The sequence below is a fragment of the Arachis stenosperma genome, chromosome 4, assembly GCF_014773155.1.
Source record: "Arachis stenosperma cultivar V10309 chromosome 4, arast.V10309.gnm1.PFL2, whole genome shotgun sequence".
In the NCBI taxonomy this organism is placed as follows: Eukaryota; Viridiplantae; Streptophyta; class Magnoliopsida; order Fabales; family Fabaceae; genus Arachis; species Arachis stenosperma.
The window spans coordinates 80407353-80428379 of record NC_080380.1 but is presented as its reverse complement, the minus strand read 5'-3'; the positions used below and the strand labels follow the sequence as shown (position 1 = coordinate 80428379).

Genomic DNA, 21027 nt, shown 5'->3' with positions numbered 1-21027 from the left:
CTCCTTAGGTCCGACTAGCTGACCTCTTCTCAAAGAGCTCGGCCAAATCAACAGGAGAGCCCAGTAAAGGGCCCAAACAGAGGAACACGACCCAAATCCTAGGGCAACCCAAGCCTATAGAGATAAAGGCGGTTCTATTGAAGATACGCTGACCTCAACTCAAACATAAAGATAAGATAAGATAACTAACTTATCTTATCCAAAAGGTCACATCTCATCATTATAAATACACTGGAGCACCCAGGTATTACTCATACTCTGATTCTACATAAAACCTGCTTAATACCCTTGCTAACTTAAGCATCGGAGTCCCTTGCAGGTACCCCCACCCTTCGATGACAGAGGATCAGCAGCACCATCAGTCCAACAAGTCGGACATACCAGCTCCGGCTGTCATCCACCTGCCGGACACACCAGCTACGACCAGTACGGAAGATCTCGTCCAAGATCGACCTCCAGTTTCAGGTAACCCTCGGAACATTGGCGCCGTTGCCGGGGACCTGGAAGTCATCCCATCACCATGGCGGACGACCATGACAATGACCATGATTCAGGTCTGGATGATAGAACACCGCACAAGAACGCGGATGTCACGCTGCAAGATACACCGGAAACCAACAAGGACAAAGACTTACCAAATTCGAGGGCAATAGAAGCACTCCTAGATTGCCTAAAACAACTTGAAAAAGAAACCCAACAACAACGAGAAATCGGAAAAGATCTACAAAGAGAGGTACGGCGACGTCGAGAATTGGAAGAAAAACTACAGCAATTGGAAGCCGATCTTAAATTAAAAGCCCCTCGGGCCAATCTCGAAGAAAATTCACGCAAAAAGCAAGACCCGTTCACCAGGGAAATCATGAAAACCAAAATTCCAAAAGACTTCAAACTCCCGGATATGACCCTGTATGATGGCACCACGGACCCCAACCACCACCTGAGCAACTTCAGAAGCAGAATGTACCTTACCGACGCCCCAGATGCTATTTGCTGTAAAGCCTTTCCAACAACTCTCACAAAGACAGCAATCCGATGGTTCGACAACCTACCCCCAAAGTCCATCTCAAGCTTTGATGACCTAGCTAAAAAATTCCTAGCCAGATTCTCCATTCAGAAAGATAAGGCCAAGCACGCCCCCAGCTTACTAGGGATCAAACAAGGAGATCGGGAGAGCCTCCACAACTACATAGAGAGATTCAACAAAACGTGCATGGACATACAAAGTTTACCAACAGAGGCCGCCATCATGGGACTCATCTACGGCCTACGAGAGGGACCTTTTAGCCAGTCTATATCAAAAAAGTACCCGACCTCTTTAGACGAAGTACAGGAACGAGCAGAAAAATATATCAACATGGAAGAAAACGCTCGGTTAGGAGAGACCTCAAAATCGGGGGCCTCCTACCGAGACAAAGACAAGGAATCCAAGAGAAAAGAAGATCGACAAGGGGAGAAAATCAAAAAATACCATAATTACACTCCTCTCAGGGCATCCCTGGTCGAGATATACAAAGAAGTCTGCCATACAGAAAAAATCCCCCCAGCACGGCCACTCAAAGGCAAAAGGGGAGGAGGAAACCGGAAGGAATATTGTGAATACCATCGAGACGGAGGACACTCCACAAACGAATGCTTCGACTTAAAAAATATCATAGAAAAATTGGTGATAGAAGGAAAATTAGATCGATTTCTGGCCACCCGAGATGATGATCAAAGAAAGAGACGAAGGGATGAAGATACCGAACGAACTGAACGATCACCTCGGACACCAGAGAGACATGTCCACATGATACATGGCGGATTCACAGGAGGTGGGATCACAAAATCATCTCGCAAAAGATATCTCAAAGAAGTATATCATGTCGAGGGAAAGGAGGAAGCACTCAACATCCCAGCAATAACATTCACTAAAGAGGACGCCTCCGGCATCATCTCAGGACACGACGATCCCATGGTCATCACCATCATATTGGCAAACGCCAATCTACACCGCACCTTAATAGACCAAGGGAGTTCTGCCGACATCTTATTCAAAACAGCCTTCGATAAACTCGGCTTAGAAGAAAAAGAACTTAAAGCATATCCAAACAGTCTGTTCGGATTAGGAGATACCCCGGTTCAACCACTGGGATACATACCACTACATACAACCTTCGGAAAAGGGAACCAATCCAGGACCCTCAAAATAGACTACATCGTGGTCGATGTAAGTTCAGCTTACAATGCTCTCATAGGTCGGACAACACTCAACCAACTTGGCGCAATAGTCTCGACCCCACATCTATGTATGAAATTCCCCACTACGAAAGGAATAGCCACGATAAAAGTAGATCAAAAGATGGCACGTCGCTGTTATAACAAAAGCCTAAACCTCAGAGGTGGAGGAGAAGAGTTCCACACAATTGAGCTGGGCGGAGTCCAACGATGAGAAGAGCTTTGTCCACAGCCAGAAGCTGAGATAAAGAAGATTCAGATCGGGGATACTTCGGAAAAAAACAACTAATATCGGCACAATCCTAAAAGAAGATTCAAAAGAATTACCAATACAATTCATACGAGATATTGTTGATCTCTTCGCGTGGAAAGCCGCAGACATGCCAGGAATAGACCCTAAGCTAATGAGTCATAAGTTGGCAGTCTACCCAGGATCTCGGCCGGTACAGCAGAGACGAAGAAAACTTGGGCCAGAGTGATCCCAGGCTGTGAAAGAACAAGTACAAGCACTACTGGAAGCAGGATGCATAAGAGAAGTCAAATACCCACTATGGCTAGCCAACGTCGTCTTGGTGAAAAAATCAAATGGAAAGTGGCGAATGTGCACCGATTACACCGATCTCAACAAAGCTTGTCCAAAAGATCCATACCCACTCCCAAGCATTGACGCTCTAGAAGATGCTTCCTCCGGATATAGATATCTCTCGTTTATGGACGCGTACTCGGGGTACAACCAAATCCCCATGTATCCACCAGATCAAGAAAAGACCTCGTTCCTAACACCGAAAGCAAACTACTGCTACATCGTGATGCCTTTCGGTCTCAAGAACGCAGGAGCTACTTAACAAAGGCTAATAAATAAAGTCTTCTCGGATCACATCGGAAAGGTCATGGAAGTCTACCTGGACGACATGCTAATAAAAACACAAAGCGAAGAGACATTATTGTCCGACCTGGCCCAAGTGTTCGACACCATAAGAAAGCATGACATGCGACTCAATCTCGCGAAATGCACCTTTGCAGTAGAAGCGGGCAAATTCTTAGGTTTCATGCTCACACAAAGAGGAATTGAAGCAAATCCAAACAAATGTCAGGCCATACTCAACATGAAGAGCCAACCTGTGTCAAAGAAGTACAGCAACTCAACGGGAGATTGGCTGCCCTATCTCGATTCTTAGCAGGAGCTGCGATAAGATCTCTCCCCTTCTATGCTACCTTAAGAAAGGGAAAACAATTCGAATGGACAGCAGAATGTGAGCAAGCCTTCCAAGACTTTAAGAAGTTCTTAGGATGGCCACCTATCCTATCTCGACCACGAGAAGGAGAACCACTCATATTATATCTCGCAGTAGGAAGCCGGGTAATAGCCTCCGCACTAGTCAGAGAAGATGAGAATGGATAACAAACCGTCTACTTCATTAGCAAAGCACTACAGGGATCCGAGCTGAACTACCAGAAAATAGAAAAATTCGCCTATACTCTCATTTTAACATCCCGACGACTCCGTCCTTACTTCCAGGCTCACACCATTAAGGTTCGAACTAACCAGCCCTTAAAAGGAATATTGTAAAAAACAGATTTAGCAGGCAGAATTCTACAATGGGCAGTCGAGCTATCAGAGTCCAACCTCCAATATAAAGCTCGGACGGCCATCAAATCACAGTATCTGGCCGACTTTATCGCAGAATTCACAGATGCCCTGAAACCCTCACAGAATGGAATCTCTATGTGGACGGTTCTTCAAATAAAACTGGAAGCGGCGCAGGCGTAATAATAGAAAGCAACCAAGGAACCCAAGTTGAGCTCTCCCTCAAGTTCGGGTTCCCGGCCTCAAATAACCAGGCGGAATATGAAGCATTGTTAGCTGGTTTGATGCTGGCTGAAGAGGTGGGAGCTCAAAAACTCAACATTTACAGCGATTCACAAGTGGTCACATAATAAATAACAGGGAGCTACCAAGCCAAAGATCCCACCATGAAAAAATATTTGGATAAGACCAAGGAACATCTCGGACAAATCGGGGAATATAAGATCTGCCACATACCCCGCGAACAAAATGCCCGAGCTGACGCACTCTCGAAACTAGCCAGCACCAAACCAGGGGGCAACAATAGAAGCCTCATCCAGGAAATGTTACAGAACCCGTCAATCTCGGAAGAGGAAAAAGTCCTAGCCATAGTAAACCAGGACCAAGGATGGATGATCCCCATAATCAACTACCTCAAAACAGGAACACTCCCCACAGAAGAAAAGGAGGCAAAGAGGCTAAAAAGGGAGGCACAGTACTACACCATCATAAATAACATCCTGTACAAAAGAGGGATCTCAGTACCATTATTAAAATGCGTGCCGACCTCCCACACAAAGGAAGTGTTAGAAGAAGTACACGGCGGCATTTGTGGCAATCATCTTGGAGCACGGGCCCTCGCCAAAAAAGTACTCCAGGCAGGGTTTTATTGGCCAACATTACAGAAAGAAGCCACAGAATTTGTAAAGACATGTCCACCATGTCAGAAACATGTCAACTTTCACATCGCCCCGCCAGAAGAGCTCATCAGCATGACTTCGCCTTGGCCGTTTTCAAAATGGGGACTCGATCTTCTCGGCCCCTTTCCCGAGGGATCAGGACAAGTTAAATTTCTCATAGTAGCAGTAGATTACTTTACAAAGTGGATTGAGGCAGAACCCCTAGCCAACGCCACCGCCCAAAGAAGCCGGAAATTCCTATATAGAAATATTGTCACAAGGTTCGGAGTTCCATATTCAATAACCACAGACAATGGCACTCAATTCACAGATGCAGGCTTCAGAAAACTAGTAGCCGACATGAATATAAAGCACCAGTACACCTCCATCGAACATCCAGAATCCAATGGACAGGCCAAAGCCGCCAACAATGTCATATTGGCCGGGTTAAAACGAAGATTACAAGATGCAAAGGGAGCCTGGGCAGAAGAGCTTCCATAGGTCCTATGGGCATATCGAACGACGCCACATTCCACCACAAAGGAATCCCCCTTTCGGTTAGCATACAGACTAGATGTAATGATTCCAGTAGAGATTGAGGAAAGATCGCCTAGAGTAGTTCATTACAATGAGGGAGCAAACTCCCAACTTCAGAGGGAAGAGCTCGACCTACTACCTGAAATCCAAGAAAGAGCTCGGATCAGGGAGGAAGCTCTAAAGCACCGAATGGCTTCCAGATATAATCAAAGGGTAGTACCGAGAATTTTTGCAGAGAATGATCTTATCCTAATCCGAAATGATATTGGAACAACTCGACCAGGAGAAGGAAAGCTGGCAGCAAACTGGAAAGGACCCTACCGAGTTATAGAAGTATTTGGGAAGGGCTACTACAGACTGTCCGAACTCGATGGACGAGAGCTTCCCAGATCATGGCATGCCTGCAACCTAAGAAGGTACTACAGTTAGAAAAGATAAAGGATCTCATTATTGGATGCACTCTTTTTCCTAAAAAGGTTTTTTAATGATGCACTAGGTTGAGGCCTAGACACTATCCGACTTAAAAGGATGAAAAAATTCCCACATGTATATATTCGCACTTTTCTTTGAATAAAATTTATTTAGATATTCTACAAGATTTCAATACGCATTAATCTGAAGTATTCATCGTCCGATTATAAAGCAACAGATCGGCAGAAAGTGAAAAACAATTTCACTGCACGATCACGATAAAGATAACCGTCCGATAAAGGTGAAAACGCGATTCACCCAAAAGACGATCTAAAGATGCCCACCACTTTCTACAAATCGGCAAAGATGAACACAGAATAATGTAAAAAGTTATCGAAATCAATCCAAAAAAGAACCTGACGAGGTCTTACGGATAGTTAAAATAATAACTTAAAGACTGGCCGACGTTCAGAAGTCGGACCAAGTCAACCCAAGTTATAAGTAAACCCTGGAAAGAGGTCTGGCCAACCCTATTAAAGAGGATTACTTTAACTTAGAAAGAGATCGTCCTAACAAAGTCGGTTTGTGATGCCAGGGCATCTTGGCTAGTTTTACTAGCCATTTTTTGTATGCTTTAGGTTGGTTTCATGCATTTTCTTAGGAAATAAGCAAGTATTTGGTTGAAAATGCAATCATACCATGATTCAAGCAAACATTGTGAATTTTGAATGATTTCATGAGAATTATGCATAAATTGAATGATAAATTGGATGATGCATGATCCCATGATTAAGAGCAAGACTTTGATGCACTTTATTTGATTGATTTCAGGCCAAAAGAAAAAGAGAAGAGCCACGTTAGTGGCTACATTAGTTACACTAACGTGGGCACTAACGTGGAAGGAAGGAAAGCCCCAATGTTAGTGAAAAAAGTTAGTGGCATTAACTTTGAAGAAGGAGAGCATGGAACGTTAGTGGAAAAGGTGAACGCCACTAACGTTTGCGAAGCAAAGAAGGCCTACGTTAGCTTCCACGTTAACTACATTAACGTGGAAGTAACCGTGGAAGGAAAGGGGTATATGCCAACGTTAGTGGAAAAAGTGAGTGCCACTAACGTTGGCGAGGCAAAAAAAGACCCACGTTAACTAAGTTAACGTGGAAGTTAACATAGGCAAAAGTCCCACCTGGCAGCCTGACCATGCCTTCTTCAAACACGCATAACTTGAGCCACAAAGCTCCAAATGAGGTGATTCCTGTGGCTTTGGAAAGTAGGATTCTAGAGCTTTCCAAGCATATATGGCACTACATTATTGACACTAAATTTAAGGAAGAAAACCTGCCCCGAAAGTGCAAAGATGAACATGGTATCAACCTGTAGTAAGGCCAACTGACCTCTTCACCTTCCAAGAAGTTTAACTCAAGTTGTAGAGCTCCAAATGATGCGCTTTCAAAGGCGTTGGAAAGTAGACATCCAGAGCTTTCCAAAAATATATAATAGTATGGGGTGGAAATTGAGTTTGAGCTCCAGAATCTGGAAATATTAAGCCCTTGGTCGCTAGCGTTATCGGGACTCACGTTTTCCATTAACGCTGGCGACTATGCCAGCGACCATGTCCACTTCAAAGGAGCATAACTTGAGTTATAGAGATCCAATTGAGGGGATTCCAGTTGCGTTAGAAAGTTGACATTCAGAGCTTTCCAACAATATATAATAATCTATAGTGGGCATAAAATTGGAGCACAAACAAGAGGCATCTTTTAAGCCCCAAAAATACCAATTGGGCAGCAAGTGCAACGTTAGCCACAATAACTTTAGCACTAACGCCACACTTGTAGCGTTAGTGTGGCTAACTTTAGCACTAACTTTAGCACCTGGACCTCAACTTGATTCACTTCTCTTTCAAGGACCGCCCAACCTCAAGGAAGCAAGCCCACAAATGTCAACCAACCAAGCCCACAAGAAGCATCTAGAATAGGAATTTTCATTTAATTGTAATTTGCTTTTAATTTTATTTTGTAATTTAGGAGAGCCTATATAAAGGCCTTAGTTTTTACTTTGAAGAGGGGAGACGGACATTCTGGAAATTGGGGATTGAAGAGGGGTCTTCGGACTCCCTCCCCTCACACACTTTTCCTTCTCTTTCTTTTCTTTGTACTTTTCATTTATGAATTTTGAAGTTGTCATTTTAGTTTTAATCTTCATCTTTACTTTTCTGCACTTTCTTTCTTTTCTATTTTGGTAGAGCAATGATCAACTAACTCTGTCCATTGGGTTAGAGAGCTCTATTGTGATACAATGGATCAATATTAGTTTTCATTCTTCTTCTTCTATCTTTTCTCTTGATTTTACTAGAGAGCTTTCGATCTTCATCCAATTGGGTAGTTATCTTGGAAAAGAAGCTATTCATACTTGGATCTCTTCTGAACCTTGGAAGAGGAATGAAGAGATCATGCTAGAAATGCTTTCTCATGCTGGACCAAATTGGGTTTGGATGGATATGTGACTATAATCCTACCAACACTTGATTTGGGAATGCATGTAGTATAATCAGTGACCATACTTCATCTCTTCTCATGAGAAATTGACCAAAGAATTGGCTATTGATCAAGATTTGAGAGATTGAATTCCAAGGAATTGGGATCCAATCACTTAAGATTGCCAAGGAGATCAATGAATGCATTGATTGAAGAAGAAGATGAGAATGAACTTGATCTGGAGGATTGCAATATCTCTTGATCCCAATGTTCATTTTATTTTTAGTTCTTACATTTACTTTTCTTGCCATTTTACTTCTCTACACTTTATTGCTTTCTTTACTTTTATGCCATTTACATTTCCTTGTTGCTTATCACTCCAATATGATTCGTCTAACTAGGTTAATCAATTAACCATTGATTGCTTAATCCGTTAATCTCTGTGGGATTCGACCTCACTCTTTTGTGAGTTATTACTTGACGACAATTCGGTATACTTGTCGAAGGGAGATTTGTTGAGAGACAAGTTTTCCGTACATCAGTTTCCTACAAAACAAAGTTATAAAAGTAATCCCTGAAAGAGATCTGACAAAGGTCCAAGAAAGAGGATTACAAAAATAACTTAGAAAGAGATCGACCTAACGAAGTCGGTTTCCTACAAAACAAAGTTATAAAAGTAATCCCTGAAAGAGACCTGACAAAGGTCCAAGAAAGAGGATTACAAAAATAACTTAGAAAGAGATCGACCTAACGAAGTCGATCTCCTACAAAACAAGTTATAAAAGTAATCCCCGAAAGAAACCTGATAAAGGTCCAAGAAAGGGGATTACAGAAATAACTTAGAAGGGGACCAACGCAAAAGAATCGGTTACGAAGTGCCGAAAATACGTACAAAAGTGAGAAAACCGAAAAACAAGTGGGACCCACACAGACACAACGTCAAAGGAACCAAGCTATAAACAATACGTACAAAGCAATCCAAAGAGGTCAAGCTGCAAGGTTCCAACATTCTCAGAAAACAGAAGAGATAACAAGTCAAAAACATTGATATAATCTACAAAGTTATAAAGCCTCGGAGGCCATCAAAACCTACCTTAAAAGGATAGCAAGCTACTCTTTGTTTTTCAAAATAAAAGTTGCTAAAACAAGCAACTAGAAAACGTCGGCAAATAAACAAAAAGTTTTAAGAGCCCACAAGCCGGGCCAACTACATAAATATCTAGAAAGAGATCAGCAAGCATCAGGAGCCTTCTTGGCAGCATCAGGACAAGGAGAAGGAGGACGAGTCTGAATAGGCACAGCGTCTATAGTTCCATCCTCCCGGTTCAGAACCTGGCAATCCGAATCAGGTACAACCGGAGGAGCAGAAGAGGTCGACACTTTGGCAGAGGACACGGGGAGAGGATCAGCATCATCATCACCCTCGTCATCAGGGACAATCTTGCCATCCCTGACAACGTTGTCCAAGCTGAAAGGGGTGAGATCGGCCTCGGGAGCAATGACCCGAACTTGCTCCTTCAAGTTCTCGTAAGTAGCAGTCACGCTGCCAATTAGATGACCTTGGAGCTCAGAATAATCTTCCCGGGCATTGTCCAACTCCCCCCTCAGGCGTATCACCTCCCGATAAGACGTAACGTAACTCTCCTTATGCATCATGGCTGTGTCCTCGGCCAACCTCAAAGAAGTTGCCAGTGAAAGGGAACTCGCCTTCTCGTTCTCTAGATCCTTCTCCAACTTGGTCACCTTTACTTCAAGTTCCTCCTTCAGCTCCCTCATCTGGTCAAACTCCTGCTTTGCCTCCTCCATAAATGCTTTGGTGGCGTACAGAGGAAGATTCTGAGCAATCCGGTATATAGCAGCCGCCATATACGCCATCTTTACGTTATTTCGGGCCATAAATTCCAAATGATGGAGGATGGACACATCATCCATGGAGAGGGTACCATAGGGACCGATTTTCTGATCCACAAATTCAATGGAATTAAAATCGGGAGCATTGAGGTCGAAAGGCTCAGCTATTTTTTATTTTTTATTAGGAGGAGCAACAGAAGAAGCAGCAGAAGTAGGGTGAGGATCCACCAGACGAACTCGGGGAATAGGAATCACCTTCTTCACCCCAGGGGAACTCGGCACAGACGGCTTCACGCGCACTTGGGAGGATCCTTCTCCAGCTGCCTTGGCCGAGATGTTTCTAGCAGTAGTCGCCCTCTGCGCTCTTTTAAAAGCTTTCATGGATTCATTATTCTTCATTGCCTCTGCAAATAAAATAGAAATTAAGCTACAAGTCGGAAAAGACAGTCACAAGCAATATAAACAGATAAAAAAGGAAACACAAAATACCCAGCTCAGTTTGAAGAAGAGGGGGATTGGTTAGAAATTTCTTTGTGTCGAGATGGGGAGGTTGACCCTAGTGTTCTTCCAAGAAAGTCACAAAGGCTCGTTCAGTCTCATCCAACACTTCCCACGTATATCGGGACACCCTCACATCTTTTTGCCATTCCAAGGGAAAAGCAGGCTCGTCATTTTCATCCAGAAAGAAGGGCCGAGCCCCTTCAACAGCTCAGACCTTGAAAAAGTAGTTTTCAAAATCGCGGAATGACTCATCAAACATGGAAAAGTCCTTCTTTCCCTGGGTAGAGCGAAAGGAGACCCAAGCTGCCTTCTTTTACCACTCTGGGCTTAGTCAAGACAAACAGATAGAAAAAGAGAGATTGGGAAGCAGGGATACCAAAACCATTGCACAACAATTGAAAAATCTTTATAAAACCCCAGGAATTAGGGTGAAGTTGAGAGAGGGAGACATTACAGGACCATAACAGATCGGCCTCAAATTTAGTAAAAGGAAGGGTGATACCCAGCTCACCAAAGAAAAAGTCATAAACATAGAAGAAAGGGCGATCGTCAACAACCCGAGTAGAGAAGCAGACTCTCTCGTCAAAAGTGGGAGGGACAAGTTCATAGTTCTTCTCATCACCAGGATTACTACAGACACTATGAAACTGCCTAAGCTGCGCGTAAAACTCAGAATCAACCAGAGAGACACACATAAGAACCATCGAGTCCAGCCAATCGGCCATGCCCTCAGGGACCTGGGAAGGCATCTCTACAACGTTATTTCGGGAAGACATGAGGCCAACTAAATTCTACAAAAAGAAAAGAATAGCGGATTACTTAAAAAACATCTCAGATGAGGGGCAAAACAACTCGATGGACGGACAAACAGAAAAGGAAAACCCCAAGACTCAAGCCAAAAGTCCTGGGGCATCCCTTGGAGGCAGTAACAAAGCAAAGTTTTTTAAGAAATCTCTACAGCTCACGTCCTAACACTCATCAAAAAGAAAATAAAGTCTCAAAGGATACAAAGGAAGTAAAAACACAAAGTCGCCACCCTTCTACAGTTTATCAGCAAAAGCATTGTCAAAAACACCAAAAAATGCCAAGCAGAAAAACAGCAAAGACGCAAACTTTTTTGGAATCAAGCAAAAAATCATCAGCGAAGGCACAAGCAGAAACGGCGACAACATAAAGAAAAAGATTCAAGCAACAAGAAAAAGATTTGCACCAAAAACAAAGAAATTCCAGAGCATGCAACAATCAGGCATGATAAAAGCAGAAAGACCCAAACTTCCTCTAAACAAAATGCAAACTTTCCACATATTAGGAAACAGAATAAAGAAAAAACAAACCTGGAAAAAAGTAGAAGAAAACCTCGAAAGCCGAAAGAACAGAAGCCACAAAGCCACCCCTCGAAAGCGGAAAACTGCAGAGGAAAAAACCTAGAAATCACCCCTCTTCCACAGAAAGCAGCAACAGAACAGACGGAAGAAGCTACGAAAGAAACAGAAAATGAAAGAGTAAAGGGAGAAGTTACGAAGAAGAAGTGAAGAAGAGAAACTATTTTTTGATTGAGAAATTCAAAATAAAAGACCAAGAGAAAATGGGGCAATTAATGCCAATTAAATGCAGATATTAAAACCTTCTCGCGTTCCCAAAAAAGCGCTGATTTAAAAGCGCGCGCTTTTAGAGGAAAACGTTCTACATTCAAAGGATTCTACATAAGGAAGAAATCGACGAAATGCTTGAGTTCGGCTTCATCATAGAAGGACCGAAGTCCAAAAAACTCGACCTCAACAAAAAGACCGAGCTCAAGCAGGGGCACTGTTCATACCCTGGGTCGAGTTACCCGACCCGGGATGATTGGCGATAAAAGCGACCGACCTCCTTAGGTCCGACTAGCCGACCTCTTCTCAAAGAGCTCGGCCAAATCGACAGGAGAGGCCAGTAAAGGGCCCGAACAGAGGAACACGACCCAAATCCTAGGGCAACCCGAGCCTATAGAGATAAAGGCGGTTCCATTGAAGATACGCTGACCTCAACTCAAAGATAAAGATAAGATAAGATAACTAACTTATCTTATCCAAAAGGTCACATCTCATCATTATAAATACGCTAGAGCACCCAGGTATAACTCATACTCTGATTCTACATAAAACCTGCTTAATACCCTTGCTAACTTAAGCATCGGAGTCCCTTGCAGGTACCCCCCACCCTTCGGTGACAGAGGATCAGCAGCACCATCAGTCCAACAAGTCGGACGTACCAGCTCCGACTATCATCCACCTGCCAGACACACCAGCTACGACTAGTATGGAAGATCTCGTCCGAGATCGACCTCCAGTTTCAGGTAACCCTTGGAACAGTTACCGTTTAAAATTTTATTTTAATATAAGTTTTTAATATTATAAAAATTTCTTGCATAATAAATAATCATATTGAATAAAAAATACTCATATTTTTGTATTTATATGTTTTTTATTTAATTATTTAAGAATAAAAGATTATGTTGCCATTTAAAGTATTGTGTATTAAAGTATTGCCATTTAAAGCATTAATTTTTGTACTAGGAAAGTCTATATTTATTAGAGTCCATCAATACTCTTCTTTCATATTAATCTTTGGTTTTCATCTAATAAAATCTAATGGTCTATATAAATGTGGCTCATTCAATAAGCACATAATTGTTGAGCTCATTTTAGACATACCCATATTCTATGGTGAATGTGAATAGAATGAGATTATGATGGATGTTGTGATGACGGTGGTTTTATCCCTCTCATGGATTTGGCAAGTTGAGGATGAAGGGTTCCCTCTCTTGTCGTGGTACGGATGTGGGAAAGGTGGAAAGGCACTCTCCTTCGTATTGTTTCCCCTATATCTCTCTAGTTGTAAGGTGAAAAGGCACGCTCCTTTGATGTGGAAAGGCACTCTCCTTCTTGATACCTCTAGGAGAAGGTAGAAAGGCATTCTCCTTCGTTTATGATCCTCTTGGGGATGCGCAACCTAGAGACAATGTCTGGGTTAGCTACCGAATGTACCTAACTCTGGCAATTTAACCGACATATGAGCTCACGGCCAGTAGGACAGGCATGCATCATGTTGTATTTGTCTGCTTTGTTTGAGTGTGCTTAAGTGGTTTGGTTGGCCTATCTAATGAATTCTGTTTAGCTGATAACTGTGATACTTGCTGTAACTATTCTTAAAATGTGTTTGCCTTGTATTTATTTATGCTTGTGATTGATTTCTATTTTGAAGTATTGGTGGTGGATTGATGATAGCGGTGATTTGTTTTAATTTGGGCCAGGGCCGAGTTGATTGATTTGATTCGGGTCAGAGGCCAGGATTGGTTGGATTAGTGGACGGAGGAAGAAGCTTGCGGAGTTTTAGTTAAGTATTTAGCTATGTTGTTTCTGTTTGTTTACATATGATATAGATTTTTTCCCTCACCCTTATTATTATAATATTGTAAGAGGGACATGAGTTGTATGTTTTATATGTATATTATTTTTATAAGCTACTTATGTAAGAAGTCTTGTATATAAATATATGCTTGTTTGTTTTTAAGATAAAGTATTTTCCCGGTTTTCAAAGAAATCAGCGATTCGATTTCGAGTCAAAGGCTCCTATTTTATTATTAGGTATATGAAGTCATCATAATATTTCTCGCTATCAGAGTGGCACAGCGGAAGCATGACATTCTGAAAGTTAGGGTATTACATTCTCATGTCTTTATTGGGTTCTTGTGATTTAAATTGCATGACAGTCGCTATGTATCTATTTTAAGAACTATTCACACTCTAACTTGAAATGTTGAGACTAATCACCTCAACGTTGATTGTTGGGTGTGAACAGGGTCTAGATGGATACATGGGGATGAGGTCGCGGTAGACAACGTGAGGTTGTGAGAGGTGTTCCAACGCACGATACCATTATGGTGGCAATAAACACCATGGCTGAGGTTATGCATGAAACAGCGACTGCGACTGTTTCGAGCAAATGATCGTTTAGGAGATAGGAATGGCGAGCATAACAGATTTGGCAATGGGGTACGTGCGGAGATTGGTAACAGTTCTAGAAGTGCAGAGGACAATAACAAGTGGATGACTCTGGCAACCGCGGTTCAAGGGAACGCTTGTGGCAACCCGCCCAAGTTCAAGGGAACGCTTGTGGCAACCGCAGTAGACAATTGGTTTCGAGGAATAGAAAAGTCCTTGAGGGTGCAGCAGGTATCCGACGTATAGTTTGTTGAGTTTGCAACATATATGTTGGAAGTAGAGGCTAAGCACTGGTGGCATGGAGTGCAGATGTTGTGGCGGCAAGACACGAGGAAGATTCTTCAGAAAGATCTCAAGGAGGAGTTTTATAGGAAATACTTTCCGCAATCTGTTTGCAAAGCTAAGGAGATGGAGTTCATGCAACTTAGCCAAGGAAACATGTTAGTAGCTGAGTATACTAGGAAGTTTGAAGATCTGTGTCGTTTTTCGAAGATTTTCCAAGGAGATCCTGATAGTTTTGAAGAAATGGAAATTTCCGAAGTATGAAAGTGGACTTTGCGATGCGATTATGCACTCTTTAAGGCCTTCGAAGCTTTGGAATTTTGCATAACTCGTCAATAAGAGCCAGCTTATGGAAGACTCTGAGAAAAAGATGGCGTCAATGAGGATGAGTCATTAAAGCTTACCACAAAGGAGTGCTAGCAACTTTCACCGACCTGCGTTTCATTAGAGGGTGCCTTTCAAGAATCCTGGAGCACCTCAACGCGGTAATCAATGAGTTAGGAATGGCTCTGGTATTCTGTTTTGAAAATGGAGGCCGACCAAGACAGAACGCTGGTAAGAAACCTGAGCAGATTCGAGAAGTCCCGACGTGTAAGCAATATGGAAGGGATCACACTGGTAGCCCTTATTACATTGGAATGAAAGTCTGCTACAACTGCGGTGAACTGGGGCATATAGTGAGTAATTTCCGGAAAAGTCGATACAAGGAGTAGCTAGACCGCAACAGCCAGGAAGAGTATTTACGATAATTGTTGAAGATGCTCGTATTTGGACTCCCTGACCCATGGTCAGTGTTGTGTCAAGACTCGTTTTCTAATTGAAGTTTACGATTCTGATGCATCGCATTCTTTTATTTCTTTAACTGTTGTGCATGAATTGGGATTAGATTTCTCAAAGTTAAATCTTCGTTTGCTTGTTCATACACCTACATCCCAAAATGTTCTAACTAGCCTAGTATGTCAACAAGTAGAGTTTGATATAGGCAGTAGAACCATATTTTTCTTGACTATTTTAAGAAAACTGCTATTATTTATTTGCATACTAGACCTGTGTCATTCCTTTCTTTTTACTTAAATTCTATGAGAGTGACCATACTTTTCTGAAAGTAACCCCTACCACAAGAATAGGTCGAGCTCCTAGAACTAATTTTTTTTCAACCCTTAATATATATATCACTTTTTTAGATACTCAAAAGAGTTGGTCCAATAGTTTACCAGATAGCTCTTCCCCTTTCTTTATCAAATCTTCATAATGTCCTTCATATCGTGCAACTAAAGAGGTATAATTCCAACAAAAGCTATGTTTTGCAACTGGAAACAGTGCAATTTCAAAGCGACTTGACGCATCTTGCCAAACCGGTTTGAAAAGTAGTCATGGGCAACAAGCATCTACAAAAAATAAAAATAAAAATAAAAAACAGTTTCTGTAGTCACAATAGCTTGGGGACGAGATGAGGAAACCGAACACACTTGAAAACTAGAAGATAAGATAAGGACCGATTATCTGCACCTGCTTATAGGTAAAGGAAATTTTGAGGGTAAAATTTTCTTTTAGGAGGGTAGAATGTAACAACCCAAATTTTTATGCCAACGCGATGTTTTTCAAAAAATATTTTTTTTAGCAATTAGTTTTATTTCGTTGAGTCAATTCCGAGTTTCGAAGTAAAATATATTGTAATATAACTTTATTATTAGGTTATTAATTTATTTTACATGCCATAATTATAATAGAGCCTAGATAATAATATTATTATTATTATCAAGTCCGATATTTATCGATATAAGTAATTATCAGTATTTTTTAATGAATTTAGAGTTGTTAATATTTTATTATATATCTTTTACTATTAAATTACTAATGTCATTTATATTAATAAATTATATATAATTACCCTTTTATATATATTAATAAATTATATATAATTACCCTTTTATATATATTATTATTATCAGTGATTCAACAATTTCAGAGCTTGACAACTAGAAAATAATCACACTTATCACCAATTAATCATCATCATCAACGAAGCCATTTAGAGACAAAGGAAAAGAAATTGGCTTATATATATTTTTGACGGATATTATCCCACTGAAATACAGAGGGAATTTCAGAGGGATTTTTTGTCGGAAAAAAAATTAGCATAAATTACAGACAAAAAAAAATTCGTCAATAATTCCATCGGAAAAATTATTTTTTTTATAAAAAATGATTACAGACAGAAAATCCGTCTGAAATTAAATAGACAAAATGCCGCTTTTTATTAAATTATTACAGACGGAAAATCCGTCTGTAATTTAAAATTTTCCGTCGGAAACATTCAGATAACCCTAACTCAACCCTATCTTCTCGAGCTCCATCCACACGGCCACACCCCACACAAGTGAGAGCTCCATCGCACGAGTTTCTTCCTCTCTCATTCTTATTTTGTAATATAAAGCTGTGCTCCTCCGCTCTCCTCGCCGGCGGTGCTACCATCCTCCTTTTGACGTTTCTCTTGAGCTCAGAGCCGGCAGCTCCATTCACACTCCACACAAATCTAATGAGCTTCTCCCTCTCTCCGTCAACGAGCTACTTTTTCTCTCCGTCACACGAGCATCTTTTGCCGCTGCTGCCGTCGCTCGCGTCGCACGAGCCCCCTCCGCCGCCGCTCTCATCGCATCTGCTCCCTTCGTCATCGTCCCTTGGAGATAAGGATTTTAATCCGCTAATTAATCGAAACTAAAGCCCTCCGTTTCTCTTCGCTTGGAGGTTAGTTCATTCAGCATTTTGTTCCTTTCGTTGTTCTTGTTCTACGATTTGATAATGGTGATTGATGATATTTATGCAGATTTGCTTTCGTTCCTTTCGTTCCTTTCGCTTGGAGGTTATATTTCATGCAGATCTGCTTCAATCAAAACAAATGCCCTAAAAGCTAGTGATATAAAGGGATCAAACCTTCTTATTGACAATGATGGAGTTCTTAAAATTGCTGATTTTGGATTAGCATCGTGCTTTGATCCTCATCACAAGCATCCTATGACCAGTAGAGTGGTGACCTTATGGTATCGTCCTCCCGAACTTCTTCTCGAGGCCACCGAATATGGTGTCAGAGTGAACCTCTGGAGTGCTGGCTGTATTCTTGCTGAATTGTTGGCCGGAAAGCCAATTATGCCTGGTCAAACAGAGGTAATCTCATGATTTATTACATTATATGGGTTCTGTACCTGCACCTTGAGAGCAGTCTGTAATTTACTGATCTATGTTAGAAGGTTTTTCTCTCCATGGCTTCTCTATTTTCGCAACTTGACTTTGTGATTTGTGCTTCAGATTTTGCTGGTAATATAATATGGTGGAAGGAGAGAACCGCAGGTACCGTAAAGTTCCCGAAGAAGGTTAATTGGTTCATTTGTGCAGCTAAGTTATTTATGTAACATATTTTGCGCTTCTCTCCGTGGTTCTCTTGCTGTCATTATAGTAGTTAAATCTAAGAAGGTTAATTGGTTCATTTGTGCAGCTAATTTTTGTTCTTTTTTTGTTTATGCAGAACAAAAGCATTGCTGAGTGTGGTTTTTTAGCTGTAAACACTCCAAATCATTGAAAAAGGTAATTCATGGATTGCATATTTTTTTCATTTGAAAATCATACTAGAATAATATAATCTGATATGAGAGGTTGTTAATGCTCTAGCTTGATTTATATTTATAAGAAATTATGAACTGATTGATTGAGTACCTTATCTGCTTTTGCTTTGCTGCTGCTACCTGACTCTGTGTTCCAATCTTAGCCTCAGGTGCCTTCTTCCCGTATTTATAGAACTTTTCTCAAAAGCTTCAAAAGCTTGAGGAGTATCGCATGAACCAGAAATCCATTGATTCAATGGTACATATATATATATATATATATATATATATATATTGTAAACTTGTTTGTCTCTTCGAACCCTAGCTTTTCTTTCAAGACGGCTTATGTATTTATTTATTTATTCACTCCCTGTTTCAATTTAATTTTGAATGAATTTTGTCTTCAGGAAGTGCAGCGATTAGAATCTTCTCTGGTTAGATTTTCATTGTGGTGTATAAACGGTAGATGATGAAATTTGTACATTTGTGGTGTTCCGCTTCGTTGTGCTTCACGTCTATCATGTGTTCGACGCAACGTCTCTGAAGGCCTTATCATGCTCCTTTCTTTCCTTTTTCTTTGTTTTTTGGGGGGTTACGCATAACTTTGTCAAGAATTTTGTTTATGTAAATGAAATAAACGAATTAATGTATTTACTATCTTAAAAAGAGAATCTAAACGCAATGTCATTAGTGCATGTTAAGTGCTTGTTTCTAACGACCTTCCGTGGAAGAATTGGAAGAAACTGTGTTAGGCGTAGATGTAAATGCTTGCACGGTGTTCATTCTCTCCTACAAATTTAAATCTATCAAATGTTTCTTTTCTTACACTTGTTATTTAATGGGTCTTGACTTGTTGTAATTTTTCAACTACTCCTTCCCTAAGAATCCACCAAAAACTGTCCCTTTCTGAAATATTTAATTCATTTGTTTGTAGCTATTTTCTCATCTAATTGTCTCATTTCATGGTTTCTAAAGTCCTGTCAAGCATGAGAAGAAAGTATTGGAGATGATTGGAAGAAAGTTAAAAAAGAATAGTGTTGCACTTGACATTGTCAATTTCGGTGAGGAAGATGAGGGAAAGACAGAGCTGGAAACACTCCTTGTAGCTGTGAACAATAATGATACCAGCCACATTGTTCATGTTCTAGCTGGTACAAATGCTCTTTCTGATGTGCTTATAAGGTTTGTGAATTCAACTCATCTTATTTGATTTATGTTTCTTACTTTTTAATAAGGATTCCCATTTGATCCAGGACTTTTTTGATATACATGTGAGTTAAGGAATTTGTTTATTATTTGCTCGGCTTCTATCCAATTCTGATTGGAGTTTGGGGCTTTGGACTCTTGTGCTTTTTCTTTTAATCCTTTCCCCAATTATTTACTAGCTCATCAAATAGACATTGGCTCGTCCGTCATATATTTTCTTTGCCAAACCCAAGTAGCAGAAATGGCATGCTTTAGATGGCTCTCGTGAAATATTTGTCATACTTATTCTGTCATCCTATTTTTTTGTATGTGTTAGAGGATTCATTGTTGCTCTGACTCTTTTTTAATTCTTTCCTGTAGTCCAATAACAAATTCGCTTTCCCTATTGAGAAGTAAATTTTGTAACCTTGTTTTGTGGCAGCATACCTATTTTTACTGGCAATGGTGAAGGTGGAAGTGGATTTGCAGCTGCTGCAGCAGCAGCTGCAGCTGGTGGTGTATCTGGATTTGAGTTCGGTGTGGATCCAAACTTGGACCCTGAGCTTGCTCTTGCTTTAAGAGTTTCAATGGAACGAGAGAGTCAGGCAGAAAGCAGCTATAAAAAAAGCTGCAGAAGAAGCTTCTAAACAAGAGAAGGGTGGTGAGCAGCAAGCCAGCTCACAAGATGCAACAATGACTGAGCGTGCTAGTGCATCAGCTTCAGAAGCTGAGACAAAGACAAATCATATGATGGTTGGTGCTATTTGTCCTTTTAGGCAGATTTATTTTTCTGTTTCTTCCCCCATGGGATTATTCATCCATTTCACAAGATGAAACAATGTCACCTCTCGATCTTTCAAAGTACCATTCAATTTCTGGATGGTTTAGAATAATTTAGATGGACAGACATCATTGGCTTATTAGAAGCTATTTTTTCTTTTTTCTTTTTTTTTCCTCGTTTGAGAAAGCATAAAAAAGCTGTTTTAATACTCCCTTTTTCTGGGCTATTTTTATTTTTTTTATTTTTTTATATATCTTGTCCTTGTCCTTGTCAGTGGAGGTGTTTCTCGAATTAAAGCTCATGTCGATCAGATTCCCAGTAAAGGTATCTCTATATGCTCTGCTTCACCGAATGATAATCATTTACAACCACAATCACAAGAAACTGCAAATCCAATGAATCTAGGGGAAGGTAATTTATAATACTGTGATAGTTTCTTGAAATTATTTTAAGTTGATTCATCATGGATATAAGCGATTGAATACTTATATATGTTTCTTCGTACACTCAAAGATACTACATTATAAATTAGTTGTTCCAAAAGTTTAAATTGAAAAGAAGAGAAACATTAATGATTATTTCTGATCTATAAATAGTTATGTATCTATCTGTCATTGCTTTAGTTTTGTTTTTACCAACTACTTGTGTTGAAGTATAAAAGTCTTGACTGGATCTTTTCCTGCCTCATCATGTTTGTACCAATTAAGTGGCTACTAAAGATGATGACTATGAAATAGTTGATGCCT

At 40.6% G+C, this 21027-nt stretch overlaps 1 protein-coding gene across 1 annotated transcript; it reads left to right on the top strand.

Moving 5' to 3' along the window:
- Window positions 1–17518: 17518 nt before the first annotated feature.
- LOC130975134 (uncharacterized) lies at window positions 17519–20147 on the top strand. Its single transcript, XM_057899962.1, has 7 exons — window positions 17519–17881; window positions 17965–18087; window positions 18240–18272; window positions 18509–18574; window positions 18723–18749; window positions 19301–19497; window positions 19943–20147. Exons 1-7 carry the CDS (start codon window positions 17519–17521, stop codon window positions 20145–20147), a joined length of 1014 nt encoding a protein of 337 aa, XP_057755945.1.
- Window positions 20148–21027: the final 880 nt, after the last annotated feature.

What these genes read in the sequence shown, in the direction of transcription:
- LOC130975134 (XM_057899962.1), top strand. Translation starts at nt 17,519, where the DNA reads ATGGTGATTGATGATATTTATGCAGATTTGCTTTCGTTCCTTTCGTTC. An exon ending in TTATGCCTGGTCAAACAGAG is followed by an intron (nt 17,882 to 17,964) that starts GTAATCTCATGA and finishes CTATGTTAGAAG; the next exon opens with GTTTTTCTCTCCATGGCTTC. An exon ending in CCGTAAAGTTCCCGAAGAAG is followed by an intron (nt 18,088 to 18,239) that starts GTTAATTGGTTC and finishes TTGTTTATGCAG; the next exon opens with AACAAAAGCATTGCTGAGTG.